At 36.1% G+C, this 27,547-nt stretch overlaps 2 protein-coding genes across 2 annotated transcripts in view; one reads left to right on the top strand and one right to left on the bottom strand.

Moving 5' to 3' along the window:
- hmgb1b (high mobility group box 1b) overlaps positions 1-2,719 on the bottom strand; it is a 3,854-nt gene extending 1,135 nt beyond the window's left edge. Inside the window, exons 1-2 of the mRNA XM_044118685.1 lie at positions 2,515-2,719; positions 1,275-1,430 (exon numbers count right to left, since the gene is read on the bottom strand). Coding sequence (XP_043974620.1) covers positions 1,275-1,421 — 147 coding nt within the window. The 5' untranslated portion in view covers positions 1,422-1,430; positions 2,515-2,719. The remainder of the gene's footprint in view (positions 1-1,274; positions 1,431-2,514) is intronic.
- Positions 1,437-27,547, top strand: wdr95 (WD40 repeat domain 95). The gene is made up of 30 exons (XM_044118684.1): positions 1,437-2,403; positions 4,342-4,511; positions 6,279-6,377; positions 7,270-7,435; positions 8,462-8,515; positions 8,591-8,674; positions 9,477-9,542; positions 9,877-10,107; positions 10,985-11,070; positions 11,163-11,255; positions 11,335-11,380; positions 11,860-11,906; positions 12,822-12,939; positions 15,275-15,344; positions 15,714-15,954; positions 16,050-16,155; positions 17,259-17,410; positions 17,598-17,700; positions 18,260-18,366; positions 18,447-18,526; positions 18,605-18,659; positions 18,739-18,784; positions 19,105-19,164; positions 22,345-22,507; positions 22,582-22,677; positions 22,777-22,835; positions 23,916-24,048; positions 24,188-24,227; positions 24,629-24,717; positions 26,300-27,547. Exons 3-30 carry the CDS (start codon positions 6,316-6,318, stop codon positions 26,515-26,517), a joined length of 2,871 nt encoding a protein of 956 aa, XP_043974619.1. The 5' UTR covers positions 1,437-2,403; positions 4,342-4,511; positions 6,279-6,315; the 3' UTR covers positions 26,518-27,547.

Genomic DNA, 27,547 nt, shown 5'->3' with positions numbered 1-27,547 from the left:
AAGCATAAACATAAAAACACATTTACAATATAGAACACCGTACAAGAAATACCTTTAGAACATAAAGCTTATTTCTGATTGCTAGATTTTTATCAAAGATGTACCAAGAACTGGACTGTTGACCTGAACTGGATGATTTGATTCTTTACCAGCCCTAATCAGTGTCAGAGACTAAATATTTAACTTTTTTTACATTTAACTGAACAAACCACATGTTACCAGGCTGCATTATCACCAACACTCTTCTGCATGCAAGCTGTTCTTGGTAGTTTCAGTATTGGTAAGAGGCAAAAACTGCTGAAGAAAAAAGAAAAAACTTTTCTTTTTTTTCTTTTAGCTTTTTTACAGCAGCATGTCAAATGTTGCTCCAGGCTGCTTAGAGGGAGGAGCTAAAACTTCAGCATATAACCAGAAGCTGATCATTTCACAGGAAAGTTGCTCTATATTATCCATTTAAGGATCCTAATTTGATTTGTTAATGAATATCTTTTCCATATAGGGGCCCGTCTATGTTTTGAGGTGACCAAATTGGGGCCCTTGGCCAAGGCACTCAACCCTGGTATGGAAGTGTACACATTTATGATTCCACCTAGGTGATTGGGCTTTTTGGTGAATCATTTTGGGTGGTCTCAATGAAAAGTTGGGCAAATATAAATCTTAATACTGTTAACCTTTCTAAACAATAAAAAAAACCAACAAAAAAACATGGTGGTAACATTCCTTCTTTGCTTCCATTAAACACCTTGAAATTCCGCGACACATCACTGTCACATGCCTAAAAAATACTACATGGACAACCCTCTCCTAGATTGGTTACACAAATGGTAACAATATAGAAATATACACTGCTTATTCATATCAAACCAGTTTCACTAATTGGACACATATGTAAATAATAAATAAAAAAAATTATAAATAAAGACCAACATTGATCGATGTCAACATACTACAAATCTCTAAAAAGAAGAGATTTAAAAGTTCATTCTATGTAGTGAAAAAAATACTAAACTGAAGTCTGACCGGTAAAGAAAGCGTAGTGTATTGATTTACATTGATATCTTGATTTAAGTATTACAGATATGCTGTCCAAAAGATGTTCTTTCTTTTTGTATATTTCTTAGACATTTTATCAAGATACATATATGCATTTTTTTTTCTATCTAGAAAGTGGAGGTGAAAAATATTCCAATTTCAAAATTGTATCTGAAATCAGAATTGGCAAATCAAAGGTTTACAAAAAAATCATTGATTTAGAAATCATCCACAATTTTTACCTTCCATCGTTCAGAGCATTTCTTGGAAAACTCTGAGAAGTTGACAGAGGCATCAGGATGCTTCTTTTTATGCTCCTCTCGGCAGGTTTGCACAAAGTAGGCATATGAGGACATTTTGCCCCGGGGCTTCTTGGGATCCTTCACCATCTTGTCTTACTAAAGAAAAAAAACGCTATTAAAAAATAGTCATCTAAGTAAAGTCATAAAACAGCAGTGTTATGCAAATTTATCTTTGCTGAACTGTCGCCCTCCTGCTTTGTCAGTCCCATCTATTGTTTAAACAGGGAGGATATGAGGAGGAGGGGCAGGGGCTTCTGGAGTGACTGATGATCCATTGTATAAAGGGCCAACATTAAATTTATGTAAACAACAAAATGCGTCTCATTCCTGTAGCTTTAGCTATCCACAGCGATATAGTGCTAACTATGTAAAATCAGGCATCTGCAATATTTTATATGGAGTATCCTGATGACAGCGCTCCTGTGAGCCGGCTTCAGTTTGTAAATGAATATATTAGCAATGGCCTCCGCCTCCTTTGATTTTCCGCTAGCCGTTAGCCATTATGGCTCCGCTCTTGCTTTGTGTCCTTTTGCTTTTAGCATTAGCTTCGAGCTAAGCTAGGCAGACTGTTCATTTTAAGAGGCAGCCATTAAAATGGCTGATTAGACTTATTAAAAGGGCAAGACGTTCTGTTTTCACAAACATTTTAGTTTTCCACAACATTGTAACTATCAGTTGTGATCACTCTAATATTTTGTTTTTAATATTTCTATTAAAGTTTTGTTTTATGTAGGCATGATGTCGGAAAAAGATGCTCCGCCCGTCTCATCGCAGGCGGGCTGCCTCAGCACCACTCAGCGCTAACCGACCAGCAACTAGCGTTAGCCTCAAACATACCAGCACAGCCTCAATAAGCAGCTGCCGTTAACAGGCTAGCACAGTGGGCTAACGTTCAGGGGAGCCATCCTCTCTGTCATCTGCTTACACATGAGGTGACGTTGCTAACGCAGAATGAGTAGCTTTTAAATCAATTACTGGATAAGTTATCCTTTGTCTCGTTAGTAGCTGCTAATGGCAGCCTAGGGCGTCAACGTAGTGAAATGAGCATCATAAACCAGCTTCATAAAGGGTAAGCATCCCATCCAGCTCAGCTTTATACTCAAACATACAATGCAAAACACAAAACACCCCAGAGTTTCTCTCATATGTACTACACAGGATAATACTGAGGAATGCTTACCCCTTTCGCTAGTTGTATCTCTCAAACAATGGGACAAGTAGCACCGTGAGTGCGCGGTCTTTTGCCTACGAGGATTCCTTGTTTATCCGGTGTATTCGGCTCCGGCTGTCGGACATTGGCTGCCGCCAACTTCTTGGATATCTTATTGGACACTCGCTGCCCGAGCCCCGTTTGTTGTGCGGTTGGCTGCCCAAAACACGACGGGACGGTGGCGCTAAACTTAAAGTTTGAAAATCAATGTCTCTAAGTATGAGGATACCAAAATAATACAAAAGTCCACAACAAAGCCGTTCGTTGTTAAATACTTTGTTGTTGTTGCATTCACAACAGGAAGTGCAAAGTTACTGAAATGAGAGAACGCATAACATAAATGAAAACTACTACTATTAAAAACAAAAAAATAAATAAATAAAAGCATAAAAATTAAAATAATTCTGAACCTAATTAGAATATATATATATGTAACATTGGTTACAGAAACTCTGATTGGTTTCCAATCAGAGTTTTTGAACTGCTAATTTTAGCTGGATTTTGTCATATTTTCTCTTTAAGAACTAAAAAAAATGAATAGAATTTTTTTCTAATTTCTGAATTTTTCAAGTCAAAATGTCTTATCAGCATATATTAACAATAGTATTGATTTCTAAAATAAGACCCAACTTTACAGATGTCCTTTTTAGCATCACTGAATATATAGACAAAACAAAGCTCACCAGGTTAAATGGCAGAGATATTTATGTAGATACACCTCAACTAAAACAATTTATAGCATAATTAAGGTATTCTTTTACTACACATGTTATAGATCACAGCCTTAATTCTTTTTATTTTGTATGCTTGACAATTTTAATCAATATCAGCTGTGACCAGCTTAATAGTTAAGACAAAAAAAATTATGCTTATGATGTATTTAGATCATTTATTAATTTGTTGAAACTTCAGGTAAAGCCCCAAAATTGCAAATATTGTGGAAAAAAGCTCAATAGTTTTCTTACTGATTTCAGAAACTTAAATTCATATATTATACAGACATACATTAAGGTAATGAAAACCCCAAAAATTAACACAAAAGGATAATTTCAACAGAAATGTCAGGCTTCTGAAAAGTTTGTTCATTTGTCTACATTCAGTATTGTGCTGGGGCTCCTTTTGTATGAATGACTGCATCATTGGGGTGTGGAGCGGATCAGCCTGTGGTACTGCGTCCGCGTAATGGAAACCCAGCTTGCTTTAATAGTGCCCTTCGGTTCATCTGCATTGTTGCTCTAATGTCTTCCATTTTCTTGACAACAGCAGATAGATTATCTACAGGGTTCAAGTCAGGCAGGTTGACTGTCCATTCAAGCACAGTAACACCACAGTCAATAAACCAGCTTTTGGTACCTTTAGCAGTGAGGGCAGGTGCCAAGTTCTGCTGGCTTGGAAGAAAATAAAAAAACTGTGTCATGTGTTTAGTTGTTGTTTAGTTGTTTAATAAATAAATTGTTTAGTTCTAGTTAGAATTCAGAAGGATACAGTTAACGTTCAGACAGATCCAGTTCAATTTACAGTTATGGTCGTTCAAACAATAACAGATAAAGCCAATCCAATATTCATTGCCGTTGCCAAACCTGATAATGAAAGATAATTATTATTAAAGATAATAATTGTCTTTTGGAGCCTGTAAAACAGTGATGTCTGATTATGTTAGATGTACTGAACCAGGGAGCACTCTACGATATATCAGAATGGACTCAAACACCAAGACTTGAGAAATATGCACAGATTTAAAAGTTAAAAGCCTATTTTCCTGATGTTTCACATTTTTACAATTCCATTTTCCCCCAGGACTTGTTAAGCTCAGTTCTGCCACATCCATCCATTCATTATCAAACCCCCATCTCCACTGTGGGGTTGTGAAGGGTGCTGATGCCTGTCTCCAGCTTTCAACGGAGGAAAGGCAGGGTACACTCTGAACAGGTCGCCAGTCCATCACTGCTTTAATTGTCTAGTCTAAGGTATAAGTTTTCTATTATTGTCTTAAAATCAAGTTCCAAGGTGCTAATTTCTGTTTATTTATATGACATTTCTTTTACAATCTGCAGCGTTTAGCCCTTACGGAAGTGTATAATTGTTATCTTACTCAAGAACGATTAACAGATCTGTATATCTGTAAATCTATTATTTGCTTCGTCTGTAGAGTGTTAGCAGTGGTAGAATTTTAACGAAGAATCTCTCAGAAGACAATCTGTCTCCTAACCACACTCAATGCTGATATCCTGTTGTATGACTAATTCATGACACTAAATGAATGCTAAGACTTTATTCGCTTGTGTATGTAACTCCAGGTTAATACACACATCGGCACTCCTTTTCTATCTGGTTTATAGGCTCCTCTTCACATTCTGGACTTCTTGGCTCAACTGTATACAATAGGGAATGTCACTGGAAACCACATTGTAAACCTGATCACATTTACACAGGAACAGCCTCAGGATGTCTGAGAAACAATCCACATCCCACTCAGGTCTGTTTTTAGACTGTGCTAGCCTGAGTATTAAATATCTGAATGGTCCTTATTTACATAGTCTTTAAAATAAGCAGTTTTTCCCCAGGGTAACTTTGGAATGGAGGTTGCCAAAGGGATGCTCCACACTGTTCTGTAGTCTTTCCTCAGAAATATCTCACATCTGATTGGGAGATACACATGTAAGGCCTTTAGCACAGTACTGTTCCACCTACACCTTTACTTCATCTCAACATACATCATACATGGTTTTGTGAGCATTGATGATGTAGTAGAAAGATGAAAAAGCACACACTCAAAACCAACATCCCATTTCTCTAATTAGCTCATTTTCTTTTGTTTTTTTTTGTGCTGCTTTTTTGAAAGGACATAATGACAACAAAATAACAAGATGAAAAGCTTGCACCTCCATACAACAGGGTTCACAAACAGGCAACTCTTCCTACTGACTCTGAAATGACAGCCAATTACTGGCTGCCTAAGTGAAAACCTGAACTTTTGGCAAAATATATTCCAGAACAGCAGCACATATTATAGAGTTATCTGCCATGTAGTGTCTTGTCTAAAACCTATTAACATGAACACCAGTTGTAGTTTTTTTATGCTGCTCTCTGATTTCCATTGCAGTCTCAATAGTTACTCAAAGACATGTCCATATTCAGTAGACAGCCTATGACACGTTTTAAAGAGAGTCAGTTATCCTGCACCTGTTGTTACCGGATGAAGGCTAGCACTGCAAGTAGTTTAACTTTCAATGAAAACCAACCTTAGTTGTAAAAGGTTGGTTTTCTTATATTTGTATTTTTTTTCTTGAATTTGCAGATCACAAAGCTGTGTGAGTGGCTTTCAGTGAAAACGTGTTCAGAAAATCAGGAAACGTTAAAGAAACTTGCTGCTGATTTGCAATATCTCCAATGAATGATTTCTTGATACTCTACCAGGCATGCTTATTACGTTTTAAAATTAAACCACTGTGTTGTAAGAAAGCATAAATAAATAAAATATAAAAAATATTCTCACTTTTGGTTGTTCAGTGTGCTCTGAGTTTGATGGTAGTTAATTCTTTCTTTGTATGTAGAGGGGCAATGGTTTCAGTTTTGTGGTTTCAGTTGTCACTTGGTTTCTTGGTTACCATCTACCACCTGCTTTGTTCAGGTGTAATACTAGATCCTGTGTCAGGTAGACAAATGTGGAATCTGTTTGCCTAATGTCTGTTTGGTGGATGGACTGAAGTAATTTTCTGTCCCCTAATTTTTAGGTCACAACAGCTTTAAAGATTTTTGGCAAGAGTGCAAATGGAGAAAACCACACGCCCTTCATCAGCTTTAGGAAGATTGGAAAGCAGACATATGACGAGGTATTCCTTACTCTCATGATATAGACAATCATGTGTGAAAAAAATCTTATCTTTGATTAGATGTTTTTTAATTGTTTGGTTGAGAGATCAATTTCAGACCTTTTGTTTTTTATACTTCTGTTTAAATCAAAAGAAATGTTTTCTGTTGTCATGGTTCTTAAAGCAAAACGCAGAGTTGCAGGAAATTTGATCTCTGGAAAATACTTTTGCAATGTGTTGCAAAAGTATTTCTACCCCTTGATCTTCACATTTTGTCATGCTACTACAAACTTAGATGCATTTTCATGAGATTTATGATGAGAGGCTCTCAGTTGCCCCTCTGATTAAAGCTCTCTGTTAGTTTAAATGGACCGTGTGATGGTGTTGGTTTGCTGTGGTGGCCTGTTCTTTATATTCAAAGATGATAAATTGAACAGTGCTCTGTGAGATGTTCAAAGCTCGGTATGTTGTTTTGCAGCCTAACCCTGTCATGATCTGTGGTTCTTTGATTTTTGTGTTACTGTTATTGTTCCATATTTGGCATATTGTTTAACTCTGGTATCCCCGGTGTTTATTTATGCTAAGGGATTTATTTGCAAAACAAGCTTTGGAAATTGTTTGTCCTTTGCCTTTTTACCTCACATCTTTTTCTTTGTGTTGGTTGAGCACAAAACCTCAATGAAAACACAGATCTTTCTGGCTGTGACATGACAAATCATGAAATGGTTTAAGGGGTATACACACTCTGGCCGTATATTTCTACTGTTAAACACGATGAGACTCCATATCCCTAAAAAGGTTTGAATCAACACAAACTGTTTCATGAACTTCTTTCACATTCTTTAGGTAAGAGCCAAAGCACGTTTGTCAAAAGATGTAAACAAACATCTGATTATACTGTAAAATCCACCAGCATCTTCTCTGAACTGGGAAGTACAAAGCAGAGGATCAGGATAAGGGAAACACCAGCATGGCTGGAGCGGGAGCTGCTGAAACAGAACAATAGAAGACACTCAATAGAAGAATCTAAAACCAGGAGACAACTGCAGCACTGTGCATTTTCAACTCATCACTTTGAGGTACAGTTCTGCAACAATAATCTCTGTCTCAAAAATCTTGTGCTAATTTAGGAGCACTGTTACTCAGTCCTTACACGGGCCTTCTTTGAGGAGCTTCGACTTTTAGCCAGAAGATGTCACTAGTATGCTGCAGCACTTCTGTTTCCCAGCTTGGTCTCAGCTATCAGAAAACGATATAATGCTTTACTAATTTACATAAATAAAGTTCATGACCAGTTTGCACACAACCTGACAGTACATCAGGCAGGGCAATCTTCCCAGAGCCCCAAAGCACTGCAAGCTATAGTCGAGCCAACTACATAAAAGGTTTCCTAGGAAATTCGAATTTGAGCTTCTGAGCTGACAGGAACGATAAAATGATGCGGGAGGCTGGGCTGCCAATGCATGGCTCAAGTTTCTGGGTTTCCATTACAGATGTCAGTCACACTCTCCTGCTTAATGTAGCAAGCAATGTGCCATAACAGATTAAGAGAAGCAGGCTCAGGAGTTCAAAGTTATGCATCTCCTATGAAGGGATTTGGAAAGCAGTCAAGAATATGCGAATGCTCTCACCATTTTCATCACTTTGAGTGATTAAACAGTTATCTTGCAAATTCAGGGAATACCGTGGGGAGACTTCAGCTCTAGTTATATCCTTGAGGAATTAAGCTGTTTATCCCTGTTATTTATTAATGGTAGATCAAACAGCTTCCAAGATGAAGGATCAGTTGCTAGGAAACAACTGAAAAACTTAGAAGAGTTGTTAACTCGGAGAGGGTGGCCTGTTATCTGGCTGAGGGCTCTGACGCTCTCATTAGGGTAATTGATATGCAAAGGTGAAGCTCTGCCCATATCTGCTGATTATTAATGATCAAATTAAGTGATTAATTTCTCCTTTTAGCACTCTGATTTTTATGAACTTTATGTATCTGTCTGGACCCGAAATAAATATTCAAGTAAAATCCCTCAAGTGGCCAAAGTGTTTCGTGAAGTTATCTCTATAATTGTGATTAATGCTGTAACTTCTGTTTCTCCTTTTATCTCAAGATCAATGAAAGGATATCGTTAGATGAACTTCAGGAACTGAAATTGTCCTTTGAGGTACTTTGAAAATTATACCTTCCAAATTTTACCCATGTGAAAATTATCACATCATGTTATAATTTCCATACAAAGGAAGCTGATGTGAGTGGGGCAGGATACACTGATGCAAAGAATTTTGGACATATACTGAAAAAGTGCTTGGATGTTTCTGACATGGTAAGAGAATAATTATTTTTATATCATTTGACCATAATCTCACAAGTATTGGCATACAGCCTGAAAGGGGATTTAATTATTACTATTTTTTCACATTGTGTTTTATTAAAACAAACACTATTTCCATAGATTTTTTTAAAATAATTTTTTTTCTAACGTGAATCACCAACACAAAGTACTGTAAAATTTTGGAGCACAATCAAGATTCTGATTTTCAGAAGTCACCTGAAAGTAAGGCAAAAATAAATCTCATTTGCCACACAGACAGCAAACAGGTCCACAGTAAAACATGGTGATGCGGGCATCACGTTGTGGGGATACTTTTCTTAACCACAGTCAGGCATAATGTTAGAGTTGATGTGAAGATCAATGCAGTTAAATATTTAGTTATATTAGAAGAAAACCTATTAGAGATAGCAAACGATTTGAGTCTGCTGGAGAGGTTCATCTTCCAGTAGCATAGTTACTCTGAGCTTAACAGCTTGACAAAGAAATTGCTGTTGATATGCCCTTTATTTAATTTTACTGAGCTTGATGTATTTTAAAAAGAAAGAAATAATAAAAAAAGTGTCTCCATGGGTAAAAATTTCATAAAATAATATCTCCAAATGAGTCTGAATACAAATTGACATCAAACTTTTTAAATTGAATTTGTGATTTGTCTTCTTTTTTTCACTTCCACTTTGTGTTGGTCCATCTCATTCAATTCCAGTCAAATATTTTTCAGTTTGTGGTTGTATCAAGGCAATGTAAATTTAGAAAAAAGATTAATTATCTTTTTTTTTTTTTTTTTATCTCACAGAGCAATGAAGAGATATATAATTTGTTCAAAAAGATTGATTACTCTGATCAACGAAGGATTTCATGGGTGAGTCATATTCAAGTTCTGTTTGAGTATAAAAGAGCATAGTATGAAATATATCTGTAGAAAAAATGGCAACTATATTTGAGCTGGTATTTATTGATCAAATGTAACTGGGACAGATATCGGCATAGTACCTTGGGATATAGTTGCCTCTGTAGTGTCAAGATCACTATATATAACAGTCTGAATTTTACCGTGTAAGATATCTTATGATACAGAGAAATAAGTAGTTATTTGCACACATAAAGAAGTAGACAAATCATTAAAGATGTATCTCAGTAAATCTCCACATGTTTGGACACTTTTCACAAAAGGAAGGAATGTGGTGTGTGTGCAGATGGAGTTCTCCACCTATCTGCTCCAGCAGTACGAAGCAAAGATGGAAACTGTGAGACGCAGGAAGCAGGCGGCCTTTCATTTGCCAGCCCTCATGAACGATGGTGGACATGGCGTTCCTGTAGTCAACATTCACTCCACCCACGATGGCGGCGTGTTAACAATGAGAGAAGATGGATTCGTTTGTCAGTGGACTCCTGACCTTAAACCTCAGAGGACCAAGCACATGTTTGTAGGTAGTAGCTTTTAGAATTGCTCCTGGAATGTTAATTAATTTATTAAGGAAGGATTAAAAACAAATCTATTCTTAAAACACCTAAAGTAGTAGGAAGAAAAACAACATCTCATAAAACAGAGAATAGTCAGACCTATTTTTAATATATTATAATCTTAATGAAATATTAATTTATTTCCATAGCTCAATATGCACTGTGTAACTCTCAATATATTGCTTAATTTCACTCATGCTTATTGCTTTAAGCCTTTATTTAAGTGAACTCTAATTGTTTTTAATTTACAGCTAATAAAAACATTACATTTGAGATCAGAATATTCAATCAGCCCAATAAAAACTGTTTTATACAGAAACCAGGGCTTAACAAAAAGTGTGTTTAATATCTGCTTTAAGGTTTGTTTGTTCTTTCCAAAATGTTATTTTAATCTGACAAAAAGGTTTCTGATTAGTTAAATGAGACTAAACATGTACATTACAGGGATTCAATTATTTTTATTTCATTGGTCCAGATGACAGGTTGTTATTTAAATATGGTTAGTGATTTTTTATCTACTCTAACACTGAAGTTAATAAAATTAAGTCCATTCAAGTTTATTTGTACGGCACATTTCAGCAATACGACAGTTCAACGTGCTACTCATCATAAAAACCTAAGTTATCAATTATGAAACAAGTAATAAACATTACATTTTGACTAAATGTCATTAAAATCCTGAAGCAAATACAAATATGTTGATTAATATTTCACTTACTGCTAAACAGGTTGGGTCCAAAGCCTTTAAATTAGTAGTGGAGAACAGTACAGATACATTGTAATTTGTTTTAAACAAAACTCTGTTCTCAATTGTTAAATTTTAATTGGTCCTGTTTGTAGAGTCAGGGATCTGGCAAAAGAAGTTCAAAGTGGATAACCGATTTCACTATGATGTCAGAATACAACAAGCTGATGATCGGAACAGGGTGGGAACTTTTTATTGACCTCACTGATGTTTTTTTATCATTAACGAGAAGTTGGATTTAGATTTAATCTGCTTGAGCACTTTATTTTTCAGGGACAGAGAGATTCAGTTTTATGAACTTTCCACTTTAGAGCCTTACTGCCAGATCAGCGGCCTGGAAACTATACCTTTAACTTTAAGCTACAGGTGAGCTGCATAAGAAGATCTTAAAAATTATTCTACAGTTCTTTAGCTGATGCGCTTATTTTGTTTGTTTGCTGTGCAGCTACATTGACTCTGATAAATGTTGTCTTCTATATGGAGACATGGAGGTAAGTCCTTATCAAATTACATAACCAATATGCAAAGGTGTGACATCACAAGCCATACTTGTAGGAATAGTTTTACTTCAACAATTCCATACTTTTAGTTGAGGAGTATTATTATCTTTCTGTCTTCTGAGCCTGTTCTGCCATTTGAAGGGGAACTTAACATATAGTTGTGTAATCCCTTGAAGTAGCTTGTACTTCAGCACAAAAGTCAAGAGTGACAAAACACAGTGAGAAAATATTTGTCTCTATACCTTAATTTGCTCATTTGTAGGTAGGTTATTTATTTCCATATTTTTTTAAAGATAATTCTTAAACATACCAGATTTTGTACATAATTCCATAATTTTGCACCTCAGTTTGCACTGTTAAGCATTTTAAAGTAAGGTTTCTTTTACATCAATACAGATTTTTGTACCACTGTCGACTTCTGTAAAAATATAAGCTCTTTGCAGGAGGCCGCTAATGTGTCTGTGTTTCAGGGATGTGTTACCATCATTTTGCTGTTCCCTGCAGAAGACACCCTCAGGTAATGTTGCTTTTATGAGGATCTACTACCTTATTAATATTCATTTAGCACCTGTACAACCCTAACCCTACATCATAAAAATCATTGAACTGAAACAAAGAAAAGAAAGCTTAAGTGATAAATGGGATAACAAACTATGTGAGATACAACCCTTTAAAAAAGGAGAACAATAATCAGTTTAAAAAAAAAAAAAAGTAGGGACAAGTTCTTCCATAATTTTAAAATAATGTTTATGAAGGTGTGAAAGCAGAATCTCCTGTGTGTCGGAGCCTTAGGACAGTGGGAAAGCATCAGGGTAATTGAGATCACACAGCATGATAATTAAGAAATATGAAAATAAAATAAGAACCTTATACCGCACATTCAGACCTAAAATCAGTCTGAACATAGAATCTGCTAAAAGAGAAATACTTTCACCTGCGGTTTTTATATTTGACATGTGACGTACTCTCAAGACCCAACAATCTTTGGTACAAGAATTATCAGTAAATTATTTTACAACTGTCATTAAAATAAAAAGCAGAACTGAATTTCTGTGAACCCCTATGCATGAGTTGACATAAACTAGCTGCTAATCCATCCCAACTGCAGTTTTTCCCTAAATATTTTGAGGATCTGTTAAAAGGTGAAATGAGCCATCAAAAGTAGACTTATTTGCTTGACTCATGCCATGTCTTTCACAACTGAGAAAGCATTATGAGGCTATACAGAGGATTAGTGGGAGACCTTATAATAAAAAGTAGAGCCGATGGTTATGTCGCCACGTCCACACAAACACAGTATGTGATGGAAAATTATACCTTTGCCTCGCTGCAGGTCTCACCAATCAAACACACATTATATAGTGTGCAACGCTGAATTTCTCAGATGATCAGTTTCAAACTTGAATGAATGACTGAACTTCTCCTTTCACAGGTTGTGGAACAGATTACCAAAGGCTGAAAATGTGCCTAATATTGCTATAAAAAATGCTGTGCTTTCCAAAAACGTGACATTTGTCAGATGGAAGGTTCATCATGACTGGGTGACACAGGTAAGGTTATGTTTGTTTTATTTTTATTGTCTCCTTTTCTTGGTTGTTTCAAGTTAATCTTAAATTTGAGTTCTTTCAAAAATGCCTTTCCAAATTTATTGACATTTTAAAGCAAAATGCAGTTTTTCTGAGTTCATTTTGTAATCATTTTCAAGAGATACAACATTTTTGCTTTTGCTTTTTGCTTTACTTCAAAGCAAAAAGCTTTACTCTGGAGACTTTCAATCAAAAGTCTCCAGAGAAAAAACAGGTTTTTAACATTTTTGCTTTAGATATTTTTAAAGCAAAATTAGTTTCTGTTCTCTAGGGGCAGAGCCATCCTGAAATTGTAGGAGGCCCAGAGAAGAATTTAATTTGTCGTTGACTTCCAGTTCAAATTCAACACATGCTGTGCATAAAATGCCTTTTTGAATTGAATAACTAAAAAATTAGTTTTTGATCATATTATTCAGCTTAGCTTGAGGGGCAAGGCTTCATTTCGTTTGCATGCGTTATAGAGACTAGTCCTGACCAAGCTACCAATGTTTCAGTCATTCAGTCCAGTTCAGCCCTCGTGTGTCTTTAAACTTGATGAAAATCTGTCAAGCCAATAATATTTTGCAATTTCAAGCCTTCTTGTGTTATGGATTTATTTATTTATTTTTTTTTTTTTATGAAATTTGTTCACCTTTGGATTTCTTCTTTCACCTTAAAAATAACTCACTTTGTTTTCCATTTTATTTTCAGCCTGTACTGAGTCTTAAGCCAAGTCAAATATCCGTCCACCTATTTTCTAAATCCCCCTAATCCTTGTTTGTTGAGTATATGTGCCTATTTCTAGACAATGGTCGAGAGGCGGGATAAACCGTGCACAGATTGCTATTCTGTCGCAGGGTACAGAGGTACTCAGGACAGAGCCATGCATCCAAGCACTTATTCAGGATGGATTAGACCACAGGGCCTTCTTACTGGGAGGCAGCAGTTCTCTATTAAGCAGCTCCAAGTAAAAACAATAGTGCTGGAGATAATTTCTTGCAACAAATTAAAAACTAAAGAATGTTTTGATTTGAATGATTTCAGTGCACTGAGAAACTTGGTGCAGCCGCCTGCTTTGGGTTGGTGAATGTGGGGATATGGTTGGGGTGGAAGAGGGTTTAGCGTTGGGAAGGGGTTTGAGGATTTGTGCAATGCTTTGTTGGGCCTCCCTGGGGCTATCTGTTTGGATGGGCTCACACTATATCACTCCTTCTTTGGTTCCTCTGCGTTCCGGCCAATTGGTCAGGTGTTCCTCTCTAGACTGTTGGACAGTCTTTGGTGTGGGCACTTGGCTGCCATGGTCACTTCTGAGTTTGGCTTGCAATAGGGAATGTGGCTGTGGGGCTGGATCAGGGGTTTGGTGCCCTTCATCTCTCCCTGTGCACTTTTTGGCCCTGGGACTGCTGATAATGTGCTTCACTGCTGCCCTACCTCTCTGTCTTGCATATAGCTAATCTGTCAGGGGGCTTAGAGCTGCTGCCTTCCCTTTCTTGTTCTTGTTCTTGGGCACTGTGTTGCAAGTTTTCTGCCAATTTCACCATTCTAACAAGGTTGCACCTTCAGGTGACACATTCATGCCCACGCACACATGCATCCACCTTCACACACACCAGTACAAATTACCCAAATGGTTAAAGGTCATTCATACACCGGTTTCAATTTCATCAGTTTGGCTAGTCCACTAAATCGCATAGCAAAGAAACAATGAGATATCACTTTTGTAGATCAAAACTTTTTGGATACAATGGAGTCTGATAGTTTCTTTGCCTGTTATGTAGCAAACAAGTACACTCATGTCTACTGGCATGGAATCTGGTTTTATAATCAGTAGCGTTTAGTCATTTTAATCAATATTGTTAATATATAACACATATTTGCCTAAATTTTAAAATGTAAAATTCCTGGTGAGAGTGTAAGTCTCGCCAAGCGTAGGCAGACACAAATGCCTTTTTTGTGTCTGTGTAGACAAAGACACACAACAATTCTTATCTAGAAACATTTGTTTGTTTCTAGGCATTCTCAGAATTTAAATTATGACAGCTAATACCAGCATGTAAGACCTTCACAAATGAAAAAAAAAAATAAGCATACAAATTAATGACATGCCAAACAAATGAATAAATCAAAAGTAAAACAGCAACAGAAGTTACAAAAGTCCAACTGGAAATATTTTAAGCTCCAGGTTTATTCTCATTTTTTTTCCACCCATTCCTGTTAATTCTCTCTGAAGGAAAGTTTTCTTGTTTGAAAATTGCCAAAAAAAAGAATAATCATTTTAGCTGTGATAATTCTGAAATACAAACGCTTGTCTCTTTTTTAGGTGAAATATTTTCACAATTTGCCAGCTGTTGTTTCATCATCAAATGAAGATGCCTCTTCTCTTGTTGTAGGTAAAGCCTTTTTATTCTGATTTCTGGCTTTCTTTCTTCTCACAATAGAAATTAACGTCGGACGGTAACTTAGCTATTAAGCACTTAATGTTGCATATTTACTTCGTTCTCTTTGGGCTGTAATTTAATTAAACATAGTGCAGGACATTGGTCAGTCTGCTTGGAGATCTGACTCATGATCTGTCATAAACTCACCAATCAATGCCAGTCTGTTTATGTGAGAGTGTGATCACCTTGTATGTGGGCATGTTCACTTGCATGCTTGGTCATTTATTCTAATAATGACTTACCCTCGCTCCAGAAGCGCACTTTGATTGATGCTAGCTCTTGTAAGTGTGACACTTTTCCTCTGTTCCTCTTCTTCTTGAGGCTGTATGCTGCCTTCAACAGACTCTGCTCAGCAGCTTAGGGAGATCAGAGAGATGTGCTACGAGGGTAAAAACAGGAAGATCCAACTAAGCTGGACTCCACATGTCCGTGCATCTGGGGATCAGACCATTTTTTCTATCTACAAAGGTGTGAAGGCCTTTGACCTTTGTCAGAAGCACAGTTTGCTGGTGACCGGCGGCATGGACAGACTCATACGCCTGTGGAACACATATTTTTCAGAGTGAGGAACCTGAATTCAGATGGCCATTTTTCAGACAAGCATCATTAAAATTAAATTTACACCTCCTCCTCCTGATTCAGTTCATTTCTCCTTAGAAAACCCATGGGTATTTTAAAAGGCCACTCTGCTCCCATTTTCTCCCTTTTCATCTCATCAGAGGACGGTCGGATCTTTTCTATCTCAAGAGACAACACTGTGAAGGTGATTCATGAGTTTTTTCATTAATATTTTAATTAAAATGTTAAATGTGGAACGCATTTTAAAGATTTACATACAGACATTGCTAAAAATAATACAGTAGTTGTAAAACACCTTTTTTAATTATATTTGTTTTTGTCTAAAATAATCATGCATTTTACCTTTCATCTTTTAATCTAAGTCATTCATTTATAATACAGAATCAAAATTAAATGTATTGATCCCCAAGGAAAAAGTGTCAATGTGTCAAATGCTATTTGACAGTTACAAATATAAACATATCTGATGTAAAATTTATTTTAAAGATTACATGCAGAAATTTTAAAATCAAACTTAATTATTATCTGAATAATAATAAAAAAAAACAAAAAAACAAGTGCACCTTAAAAGAATTTTTTTTTTAATATTTAACTTTTGTATATCTTGTAACACGAATACTGTGGAGATGTCAATGGATTATAAATGAAAGACCAAAAGAAAGCATCATATAACCATGAAGTGGAGCGAAATTCACTTTTCAGTTTTTCTTCACAAATAAAAACTCTGAAACTGTGGCTTGCATTGGTATTCAGCTCCCCCGAGTTAATACTTTGAAGAAACACACTTTGCTGCAAGTTTTATAGGCCGTGTCTCTTCACAGTGCTTGCCATTTTTGTCCATTCTACTGTGCAAAATATCTAAAGCTTCATCAAATTTCAGTGACCTTGTACAAACATTCACACGTCACTGGGCAACCACCCGGTTTCATTGTGATTATGTTTGTTTATTGATTATCTCTAACAAATGTCTGAGGCCTCCTTGGAACAGAACAGTCATGTGTAGAGTGAGATTAAATTACACACAGGGTATCTCTGCTGATTAATTAGGCAACCTCTGAAGACAGTTGCTTGCATTGGATTTCATTTGGACTAAAGGGGGCTAAGTACAAATTCACACAAATATTTAGAGATTATTATTTGTACAAAATGATGACGTATTATTCCCTCTCATTCACTATTCTGATTTAAAATTTCTCAGAAATACAATAACATTTTTACTGGTTTTAAGTTTAGTGTAGCCTTCGTCACATTAATAAATTTTTAAATCTCGCTGTGCTCTCACGTCAGATTTGGCACATTGAAGATCAATGTTGCCTGTTCACAGCCGACCCCACAGCCAGCGGGATTCATGGCGATGTGTCTGCATGCTCCTATTCCCCTGCCATGAGATCTCTGTACATCGCAGCAGACTGCATAGCTGTTCTCCCCTTGATGTTGAGGTTGGTTATTTTGCCTTTACACTCAGTTCTCTTCTATTTCTAGAGTCCAGTGTACTTTAAAGTACATTGAAAATGTTCCTTGGATGAATTGATCTAAAGGGGATGACACATTTATATTTGATAGTGTCTGCTGCTCCCTGATCTTAATATCACTTTCATTGATTTTATCACGTCTTTGCCCCGTCAGGCCAAAACCTCACAGTCGCATCTCTGTTTCTCATGATGAGGCTGTAATGTGCTGTGGCTACAGTGAGGAGTTCCGGCAGGTTGTGAGCTGCAGCAAGGAGGCTGTGAGTTAATAACTTCCGCAAAACTATTCATACTCCTTTTGACAACTTTAACATTTTGTCACATTAAATTAGAACTGTTAGTATTTCTCCATACAACCACAATAAGCCATTTATTTCATAAAACTGGGCTTTATGGACAAATGGCCAGGAAAAAGCCTTTACTTACCGGTACAGACAAAAACAGAAAGGCTCATTTTGAGTTTGCCAAAAGGTATCTAGGAGATGCAGTGGATCTTCTATCTCCAATGGATAACATTGGCAACCATCCAGGGTGGCAGCTTGTGGGGGAAGCACACAAGATGATTGTGTGCACCATAAAATAATCAATTTTAATTTGAGGTTGTGAGGTAGCAAAACACAAAAACATGCTTTCCGGGGTGAATAAGTTCACAGGGCACTGTATTTGTTTTTCCCTTTCACAAAATGTAGTGGTTGTAATGTAACAAAAATGGATTAAGGAGAAGCACTCAAGTACTTTAGCAAGACACTTTCTTTTGGTGCAGAAACATACACTATGCTAAATAAAAGTGTATGTATTTTATAGTATTTTTGGTTGTAGGTAGTAAAAGTCTGGGATTTTGATACTGGACGACAAGTTTTTGAGTTTTCTGCAACACCAGACCTGACCAGCATCACCTGTATGACATTTGACATTAAGGGAAGAAGGTATGGATAAAGAATATTTTCCCTTTCATCAAAAAAGAAATTGTATGCATCAGTTTTATAATATGCTCTTGCTTCTGTAGACTCATCACAGGAGGAAGTAATGGATACATAAAGGTATGGAACTTCAACAGTGGCCACTGTATAAAGACATTAAAGAAAGGTGGGTATAGTTTGTTTCATCGCTGCAGAAAAGCATATATATGAAAATACATATGTACTTTTTTTCATTTCCCATCAGAGGGTAAATGCCAGCAGGTGTGTGACTGCACCTTTCTTAAAGTTCAAGGAAATTCGTGAGTAATTATGTGATATTTGCCAATTGTTCAGTATAACTTTGATTCCATGCTGAGCTTGTGCAATTTCTGCCTGAAGATATGTGGTTGCTGTCGGAAGAGACCGGAGGATTGACATTTACTCGGTGAGTAAATAAGATCCAATGTATCTTATTTTTGTGCTTGTATTTTGAAATCTCATTCCAATAAGTTTTACATTTGCACAATTCTTCCATTAGTTGATTTCATTTACATTTTTGCATCGTTATTGGGAGCTGAACTTGTTCAGAATACAAGCAGAATTTGATTAGGAACTATTCAACTGAGAAAGCTGTGCACACTTTCATCTAACTCTTTTTTTTTTAAATCAGGTTTTGTCCCCGATGATTTTTCTAATCCTTTCTATTCATACAGGGAGATAAAAAAAAGCTATATAACTTTTACGGAATATCTGAATTTTTTTCAGGATTCTCCTGAGGAACTTTATCATGTCCAGAGACCACAGCCGTCATGGAAAGATGATTTGGTGAATATAAGCAGAAAATTGTTTCAGTAATAACTTTATTATTGTTGTTCATGTGGACCAAAGCAATAATCCAAAAACCAAAAGTTTTTTGATATGAAAAAACTTTTCATACCAAAGGTTTTTCATACCAATTGAAAAAAACAAGGGAAAGAGATTTAATGTTTCATAAATGACTTACTATAGTATTTTCAGACATAATTATATTGTATTTAACTTGTTTGTGAATATATTGAAATCCATCTATGAGGATCCCCAAGTCCCTGCTTAATTTTCTCTTTTGAAGTACCCAGGTTACTTGTTTACCATTCTCCTTAAATTAATTTTTGATAATGACAATTATCTTTAATTAGTGGTTTCTTCTGTTTGCATCTTCTGTTTACTCTAAGCTCTAAAATGCAGTAAACATTGATGCTGACTGAGAATTTGCTCTAAGTTATAACAGAAGCTCATTTGTACACATTGCACTGTGCAGGAGAGGTAAAGGCAATGCTCTACCTCCATTGCTTCAGTTGCCTTTCAACCTGAAGGACTTTTATTTAGATAAAGCATCATGGCTCAGTCTTTGACACAGATTCACAGAGGCCAATGTGTTTGAAAAAATGTCCTGAAAATTGTATTTTGAAGAGTGGAAAACTCAGAAAGTTTAAGAAGAAAAACCTTTCTTGATTTCTCTCTTGTAGAACAGCAATGAAAGGAATAAAAAAAATAGTGAAAGACTTTCATCACCGCTTCACTGTTTTGTCTTTGTCCAAGATTATTTATTCCTTGTTATGTATTCATGTCTTCTTTGCACAGTTACTACCCTTTACATGCATAAAAACTTTTCATTCAGAAAACAAATATTGCTTTTGTTTGAATTTCTACTTCTTTCGTTAACTTTTTTGTAGTTAATGTGCTTCTTTTTAAGTGACTGGATGTTCCAGTGTCCAATAAGGTTTGAAAACTCGTAATGATCATCTTTGTGTGTTTAATTTTTGAATTCTTCCTATGAGATATTAATTTATTTTGTAGATCAAATTCACAAAAGCTTAAATAATATAAGTCTTGAATTGGAAAACTGAAGCTAGTGCAAAGAAAATCCTCCAAAAACTAGAACCAAAAGAGTTTTGTAATTACTGGGAAATACAAAATATTGAAGGAATGTTATGTTACCAGCAGCAGAATTTGCAACGAATTTTACCTCAAAAATCTTTTACTGTTTTGTTTTTTCTTGAGTAATTTCTTTGAAATACATTTAAACCACAAAATTGCATATTTGAATTGACAAATACTGGATGAGTTACGCTTTACAAACCACCCAATACATTTTCTCAAGCGTCAGACAGCAGACTATGGTTTCTCTATCTGCTTTTGCCTCAGTAGTGCATTTAAGTTATCTCTTGTCTGCAGGCCACTGCTCTCTCTGGAGGGAGAGCTGATTCTCACTAATGCTGTATGATCCATTGGTTGAGGTGACTTTCAGAGACCTCTTTTACATTGAAACTGGTGGTTAGATTCACCCTCTTATAAGCCCATTATCAGTTCAGAAATATTGCATTACCGTCACTGAGAAGCAAAGTGACCCCGTTGATTATCTACAGAGGGTCTTACTGAAACCTTTCATTAGTGGCTTTCAGGAGGAAGATCAATGGTTTGTTTTATATGTATGACTCTCCTTCCCTTTAGCCTCCCTGTCTCACTCTCACTGTTAGTTTTTCTGTTTGTTTTTGTGAGCCCAGTTTCAAATCATTTAGTGTTAACCCAGCAAGCCCTTAATCCAGTTGTCGTAAACTTGAACAGAATATATTAAGCACATTGAAGACTGGTTGGCATTTACTGCAATGAGAAAAAGGATATTCTCCATGACTGCCAATATGAAAAAAAGCAAATACACCTTTTCTACTTCCTATGGATTTAGGGAGAATAGCAGTTAAATGAGCGTATTAATTATTAGCCAGTGTGATCAACTCTGTAGTAGTATATTACACCATGCCTAAATGGAAAGACCCCAGCAATGACTATTAGAGAAGCAGTTATCCCTTCTGATCAATCCAGACAGGGTTATGAGGCCATTTATGAACAATTTGAAGCCTGTTGTTCTGCAGTGAGAAAGGTCAGTGGAGTGGTGGGGAGGAAGAGTTAAAGGAGGAAGCTTCTTCTCTCTGAAAACAATATGACACTATGATTTAGTTTTGTAAAGCTGAATCTTAACAAACCAGAGAAGCTTGTGTCGTTATACTGATGAATACGATCAAAATAGAGTTGCTTGGCTACAAGGTTATTATGCATTATGAACATCGTAATGCTGTCTGTTATGTAAAGCAAGTGTGAAATGTGAGGCCATCTTTTTGACAACTGAAGCTTGGTTGACATCAGCTCATCAATAGGGCAATGACCCCCAAACACAGCAGTAAATCTACAGCAGGATGTCTAAAAACAAACAAAAACAAGGTGCTGCAGACCTCCATGATATCAAGCAGTTTTGTAGAGAATAATGTACCAAAATTTCCCCACAACAATGTAAAAGGTTTTATAAATCATACAGAAAAAACAATTTCAAGTTACTTCTACCAAGCTACACACTATGGCATCATGATGTGTTTTGCCCATGACTGTAGATAAATTGAAATATTTTTCAACCAGCAATCTTTTCATCTGCACAATACAACAGAAATGTCAGTTTTTCAAGAGTAACTTTGAGGACTATACCTTATGTGCTTCATTCTATTAATTTCTTAAATGAAAATATTTTTGATTGATGTAGTGCTTGTTTTCTTTATTCTCAAAGATAAATGGGAAGGTGCACTTCTTTAAACATAAATTGGAAATGTATAAGATAAAATAGTTAAACCTGTTTTCTACACAAAAGACAGAGGAAGTATGTCAAATTTTTGAGATGCAGTAAACTATAAAATCTATACTTATTGCAGAAATATGATAACTCCTGAATAAATGTTCTGCTGAGTGTTTGATGACATTTGCATCATTACCAACACAACAGACTTTATGTTTTCTGTCCACAAGCTATTTTATGCTATTAAAAAGTTACTTTCCAGTCCATTTAAAGAGATTTCTTTTCCCCAGCTTTAATGCACTTTCAAATTTTGTTACAATGACTCATTGTGATAAGAAAAATAGTCACATTTAGAGCTGTGGAATAAACTGAACTGTTTAAAAAGATGGGTTTTTGTCTCCCTGCAGAAAAATGGCCATACAGAGGACATCCTTTGTGTGGTGCAGTGTCCTCCTTCTCTTCTGGCGACTGGCAGCTACGATGGAGAGATCATAGTTTGGGACACAGATTCTGGGTCTATAAACTGTCGGTTTGTTGGACCTCTTTCAGCTGAAGATCACAACACTAAAGGTGATTTAGAAGCTACGAAGAGGGGTTGCACAATAAAATGAGATTAAACCTCTGAAATATTTTTTTAACAATAGGACTGGACACAAGTGTTCCAAGCATGGTTTTCATCAAAAACGTAAGATTGATGCAGCTGTCTCTAACTACTGCTCTCCTGACATCTGGAGTCAGAGGTAAGCCTTGGAAGAAACAATAATAATACATGACTTCATTTTACAACTTTCCACAGTTTATTTCATCACAGCATTATTTATTCATTTTGTTTCTTAAAGGGTGTGTAAATCTCTGGGATGTTCTCAATGGACGGAAGCTTGTGAGCAGCTTCAAAGTTGTGAGACATTTAAAATTTATCTTTGTCTTGTATAAATCTTTTTCTTATTTTACTTTTGCCTCCCAAATGGCAGAAAAAAAGACATAGAAAATCCATTATAGACTACTTTGCTTAGCATTACTACGATTATTTTTTGTTGAGAAGAACATCATGTAGATATCTTTCCTGCAGGTAAATATTGTACATGTCATATGAGGCACACAGAGTTGCTAAAACTGAAATAAAAAATGGTGCTATGAGAAATTCCACTGATGAAAGAAACATTGCGAAAATGTGTAAAATTAAAATTATTGCTGCTGCTTAGTTTCCCCACCAGCCTTAGTTTAGTCAGGGTAAAAAACTCACCTGTAAAATTTTCAATCTTTCTCAGGACTTAGTAAGGATTGTCACAGCTTAATTAAATTTTAAATCTAGCTAAATACAACCATTCTTGAACAATAGTAAATTCCATATTCCATATTACACTATTTTAAATAAGTCTATATTGAACATGGAATCAGTGTGTAATTCTCCTTTTAAATTACTTTCATTGCGGTGGTAAAATTTGACCCACTTTTCTTTATGCAGCTTCATTTCATTGAACTCTTGAACTTTCCTCTGTTGCAACACTTTGCCTTTTTATTTAATTTTTAATTTAAATTTTTTTTTTTGCCATACCCCAGGAGATTTTCTGACATGCTTGAAGATAGCTTCCTGCCATTTTGCTGACTGGTTGTGTTTAATCTTTATTGTATGTGAAACATTTTATTATTTTGTCTGAACAATTTCTTATTTGTCTTGTCTTTTCAAGAGAAATTGTTCCAGAACTCATTTTATGTGTTCAGTTGTGACCTTTTAGAGAGAGAGGTCTCTTTTTTTCTTTTTCTTTTTTTTTGGCGTGATCTGTTAATAGTTCTGTCCTATCTTTCTCTCTTCTTATTCATAATGATTTTTAATTTGAAAGATTGATTTGGAAAATAACTGTCTCTTTTATTCTGTTAATCTTTGTTTTATAAAACTTAAATCACAATTACAATTTGCATTAACAGACTCATGTAATGCTTTTTGTTTTGGGTCTGACAATACATGTGTCCCACACAGTCGAAATATCAACAAAAAATAACAAGACTGTACATCACGGATGAGAAGACACAGCTGTACGCTGCTGATAGGATGGGTTACATCTATATTTACAACATGGAGACGTTTGACCCAGCGCAAAGGTCACCCAGAGGTTGGCTTCCCGTCTTCCCTCACTTTTGACTATAATTAGGCCTGCAGTTAAACTGTGAGGATAGATATTGTTTATGAGACATTTTTCTCAGACTATCTGTCTCTCCCTCCCTGTTGTTTTTTTTTAACAATTCACTCAGCTGAACATTGCTGGCGTGCCCACACCAGCTCAATTACCAGGTATGCAAAGTCCAAAAGTACACAGTGTACCATAATGTTTGTTACAAAACCATTTTGTCAGGTGACTGTTTTTTCACACCTAACTTTAAAGTAATTCCTCCAAATTGAGCTTATTATGTCCAGTTCACGGTGCCAGTAGCAGCAGCAGGGTAATGATGTTCTGCAGCTGTAGGCACAGTGTTGAACAGTGAGTAGGAAGGTCTTCAGCTGACAACACGAGCAGCCTGTGATGCTGCCTTTAAATGTTAACTAAAGTTGTCGGGTTTTCACACTTTTTGAGAGCTTAGCAAAATCTGACCTTGTTGTTGAACTCTTTGTGGATGATTGAGTTTTCAATAAGAAAACTGCCATCTGGTGTTTTATCATGTTTTTATGTTTTGTTTTTTTTTTTTCTGGTCCAGCTTACAGATTGTCACCAGTGATCAAGTGGTGCTTACCTCGTCCACTGACCACACTGTGAGGCTCTGGAGTGCACGAGGAGAATTCATCGGTGGGTGTCAATAGTTGAAATTCACCCACTTATTCTAATCTGCTGTATTATTAACCATGACTTCCCAGCTGAACCTTTACCCCTTTGACCTAGACTACTTATAGAGCAAATCACTCACAGCATGTATCACACATTTTCTATCAAAAGTATTCCTCCTGTAGGACCTTTCTATATCTTGTAATGCTACAGCCACAAACATGGATGTATTTTTGGGGGATTTTATGTATGGAAAGAAAGATGGTTTTTGTAACTTCAACATAAACCCCTTAAAAAATCTCAATTTCTACTCGACCCTTTAATCTTATGGCTCTAAAAATAAATCCCACAACATGGTGGTGACGACGTTGTCCTTCAGTCAGGATGGAGAACCTGGTTAGAGTTATGGAGAAGATGGATCATGGAGCTAAAATACAGAAAAATCTTGGAGGCTACAAGAAAATTGAGAATTGGGATAGTGAAGGGGGGGGATAACTGTAAACACAAAGAGCTAAAATGTGTTGGTGTAGGTCAAAGCATGTGTGTGAGTTAGATTGACCTAGTCAAAGTAAAGACTTTAATCCAATTTAGACACACTGGTAAAAGCTGAAAACTGATGCTCAAATATAGTGTTGATTCAATCTAACCAAGCTTTAATTGTTTTACACAAACAAATGAGCTAAAATGTCAGTGTCTAGATTTTCAAAAGTAGTCAAAATTTGAATTAAAATACATTAAAATCTAATACAGTAAGTTGGATCTTTAAAGTATTGACTGTGTAGGTCTGTCATATAAAATCCAATTAAAGTATGTTTAAATTTGTAGCTGCAAGGTGGTTGTACTGTGAAAAAAAAAAGTTAAATAATATAAGGGTATGAATACTTTTCCAGAAGAAGAACATGTTAACCTGCCTTGCCTTGAATCTATTTTCAATATTTGCATTTTGAGCAATAGATATTAACCTTAAACCTGAATGGATTGCAAGAGCTTGAGCCTGAATAACAAAGCTCTGATTTTGTCACACTAGAGAAAGGTCTGTTCTAAACCTCTCAGCCAAACATGAATCAGTCATCAAGTATATAAATTAGGTGTCAAAAGCATAAGAACATGAGCTGTTTTATCTCCTGTTGCAAGCTGGGAATGTGGCTGATAGGGAGAAGATTGATCTCTCCAGATAGTGAGTTTAACAACTCTTGAAACATGAATCCATACACCTTTAAAAAGAGCACAGCTGTTTATGATGCATGTTGCGATTCCACTTTGAACCATTTGTCAAGTAAACACCATTCTATTGATTTTTGCATGATAACCAGACCGAAGCAGGCATTCAGCATTCAAAGAAATCAAACCCTTAGCATTGTTATTTTTAAATTAAGCTTTTAATTAATTAACCTTTAGAAGATTTATGAATGTATAGAAAAGTTGCATTTTTATCTAGGACAGCACAAAATGTTTTGCATATCACTTTCCCTGCATATCACATTGCAGGGAAAGTCATTCAGAAATATGACATTTTCATAAGCTGCAGTTTTACAGTCAAATTTGTTCAGCACCATTAAATGCAAGTTATTAGAACATACGTTAAAATGTGATTTTCCATCTGTAGGGACATTTGGCCAGCCTGAGATGTGGAGCGTCCAGATTCCCTCATCCTGGATTCATCCAGGTGTCCCCTATGAGGTTCTGATTGATCCTCTCAGTATGCCACATCATGATATTCTGAATAGAAAGTCTCATCTCTCCGAAGCCATCAGTTCTGACGTGACTGCGACTGAGAGAGTGGCGCTAAAGGTGAACTGCAATATTTCAAAAATGATTACCTGAGCTCTTCCTTTTTTCGTCTCTTTTTTTACTGTCACACTGCACCGATGATCCTTTGAATTTCATCAGTTACGCTGACAATGAGGGAGATTTAGGAGCACATTTCACCCAGAGGAATAGGAGTCTGGCTTGGATTATAACCATTTCAATAGAACAGACCGCTCCACACATGTACTGCCTGTTCAACTCCTGACTCAGACTAAAAGAATGGATTGGTATTTGGAGGGACTGTATTTTCTGCTTTATTTCAGACTGTGTGAGGAAATTGACTGGAATACCAACATACCATCAAACAACTTCTCCCTGAATGGCTTCTGGACCTTGGAGCAACTGAATACCTGTGAACCACCCAGACTCTCTCTCTGGTATTGATCCATTTATCAGCCTCATAAGGAAACTGTAATTAACTGACTGAGATGAAAACATATATCAACATGTAACATTATATCAAAACTAAGAAAGTGGGTAATTTGCAATGTTATGAATCAACATATGTTCTGTTGTTTAACACAACTCGGATGTGCTGGAATAAAGCTGTGAACGGAGAAACCAAAACTCTGGTGACCTCGGACTTCGAAAAACACATTTCAACAGATGTCCAGTTCAAACTCAGTTTAGTGACTTTCAAGAAAGCTTAATTGAATCCAATGTAAACAACCTTTCTGTGTTCTTTTCATTTGGCTTGTGTGCTTGTTAGTATGCATTGCTCCAATACACTCTGACTTCCTCCCAAAGTCCAAAGACATTTTTGTTGGGTTAATTAATCTCTCTAAATTACGTTGAACTTTGTTAGTGTGTGTGCATGGTTCTCTGTCCTGTGAGTCTTTGGGTTGTGAAGTACTGGGCACTAATGCCACTTTTAAATCACCTTCAGGCCCCTAAGATCCCCTGCAACTCAGCATGAAAGCAGCTACAGTTAATAGATGGATGAATGGATGAAACCTCTCACACATAAAATTTGAATAAAATACACTTACGTTTATGACTTTATTGTTAAAATGCATAATGATTCAAGTTATATGAATATCTTTTC

The sequence above is a fragment of the Gambusia affinis genome, linkage group LG06 (genome assembly GCF_019740435.1).
Source record: "Gambusia affinis linkage group LG06, SWU_Gaff_1.0, whole genome shotgun sequence".
NCBI classification, from domain to species: Eukaryota; Metazoa; Chordata; class Actinopteri; order Cyprinodontiformes; family Poeciliidae; genus Gambusia; species Gambusia affinis.
This window is presented reverse-complemented; position numbering and strand designations above follow the sequence as displayed.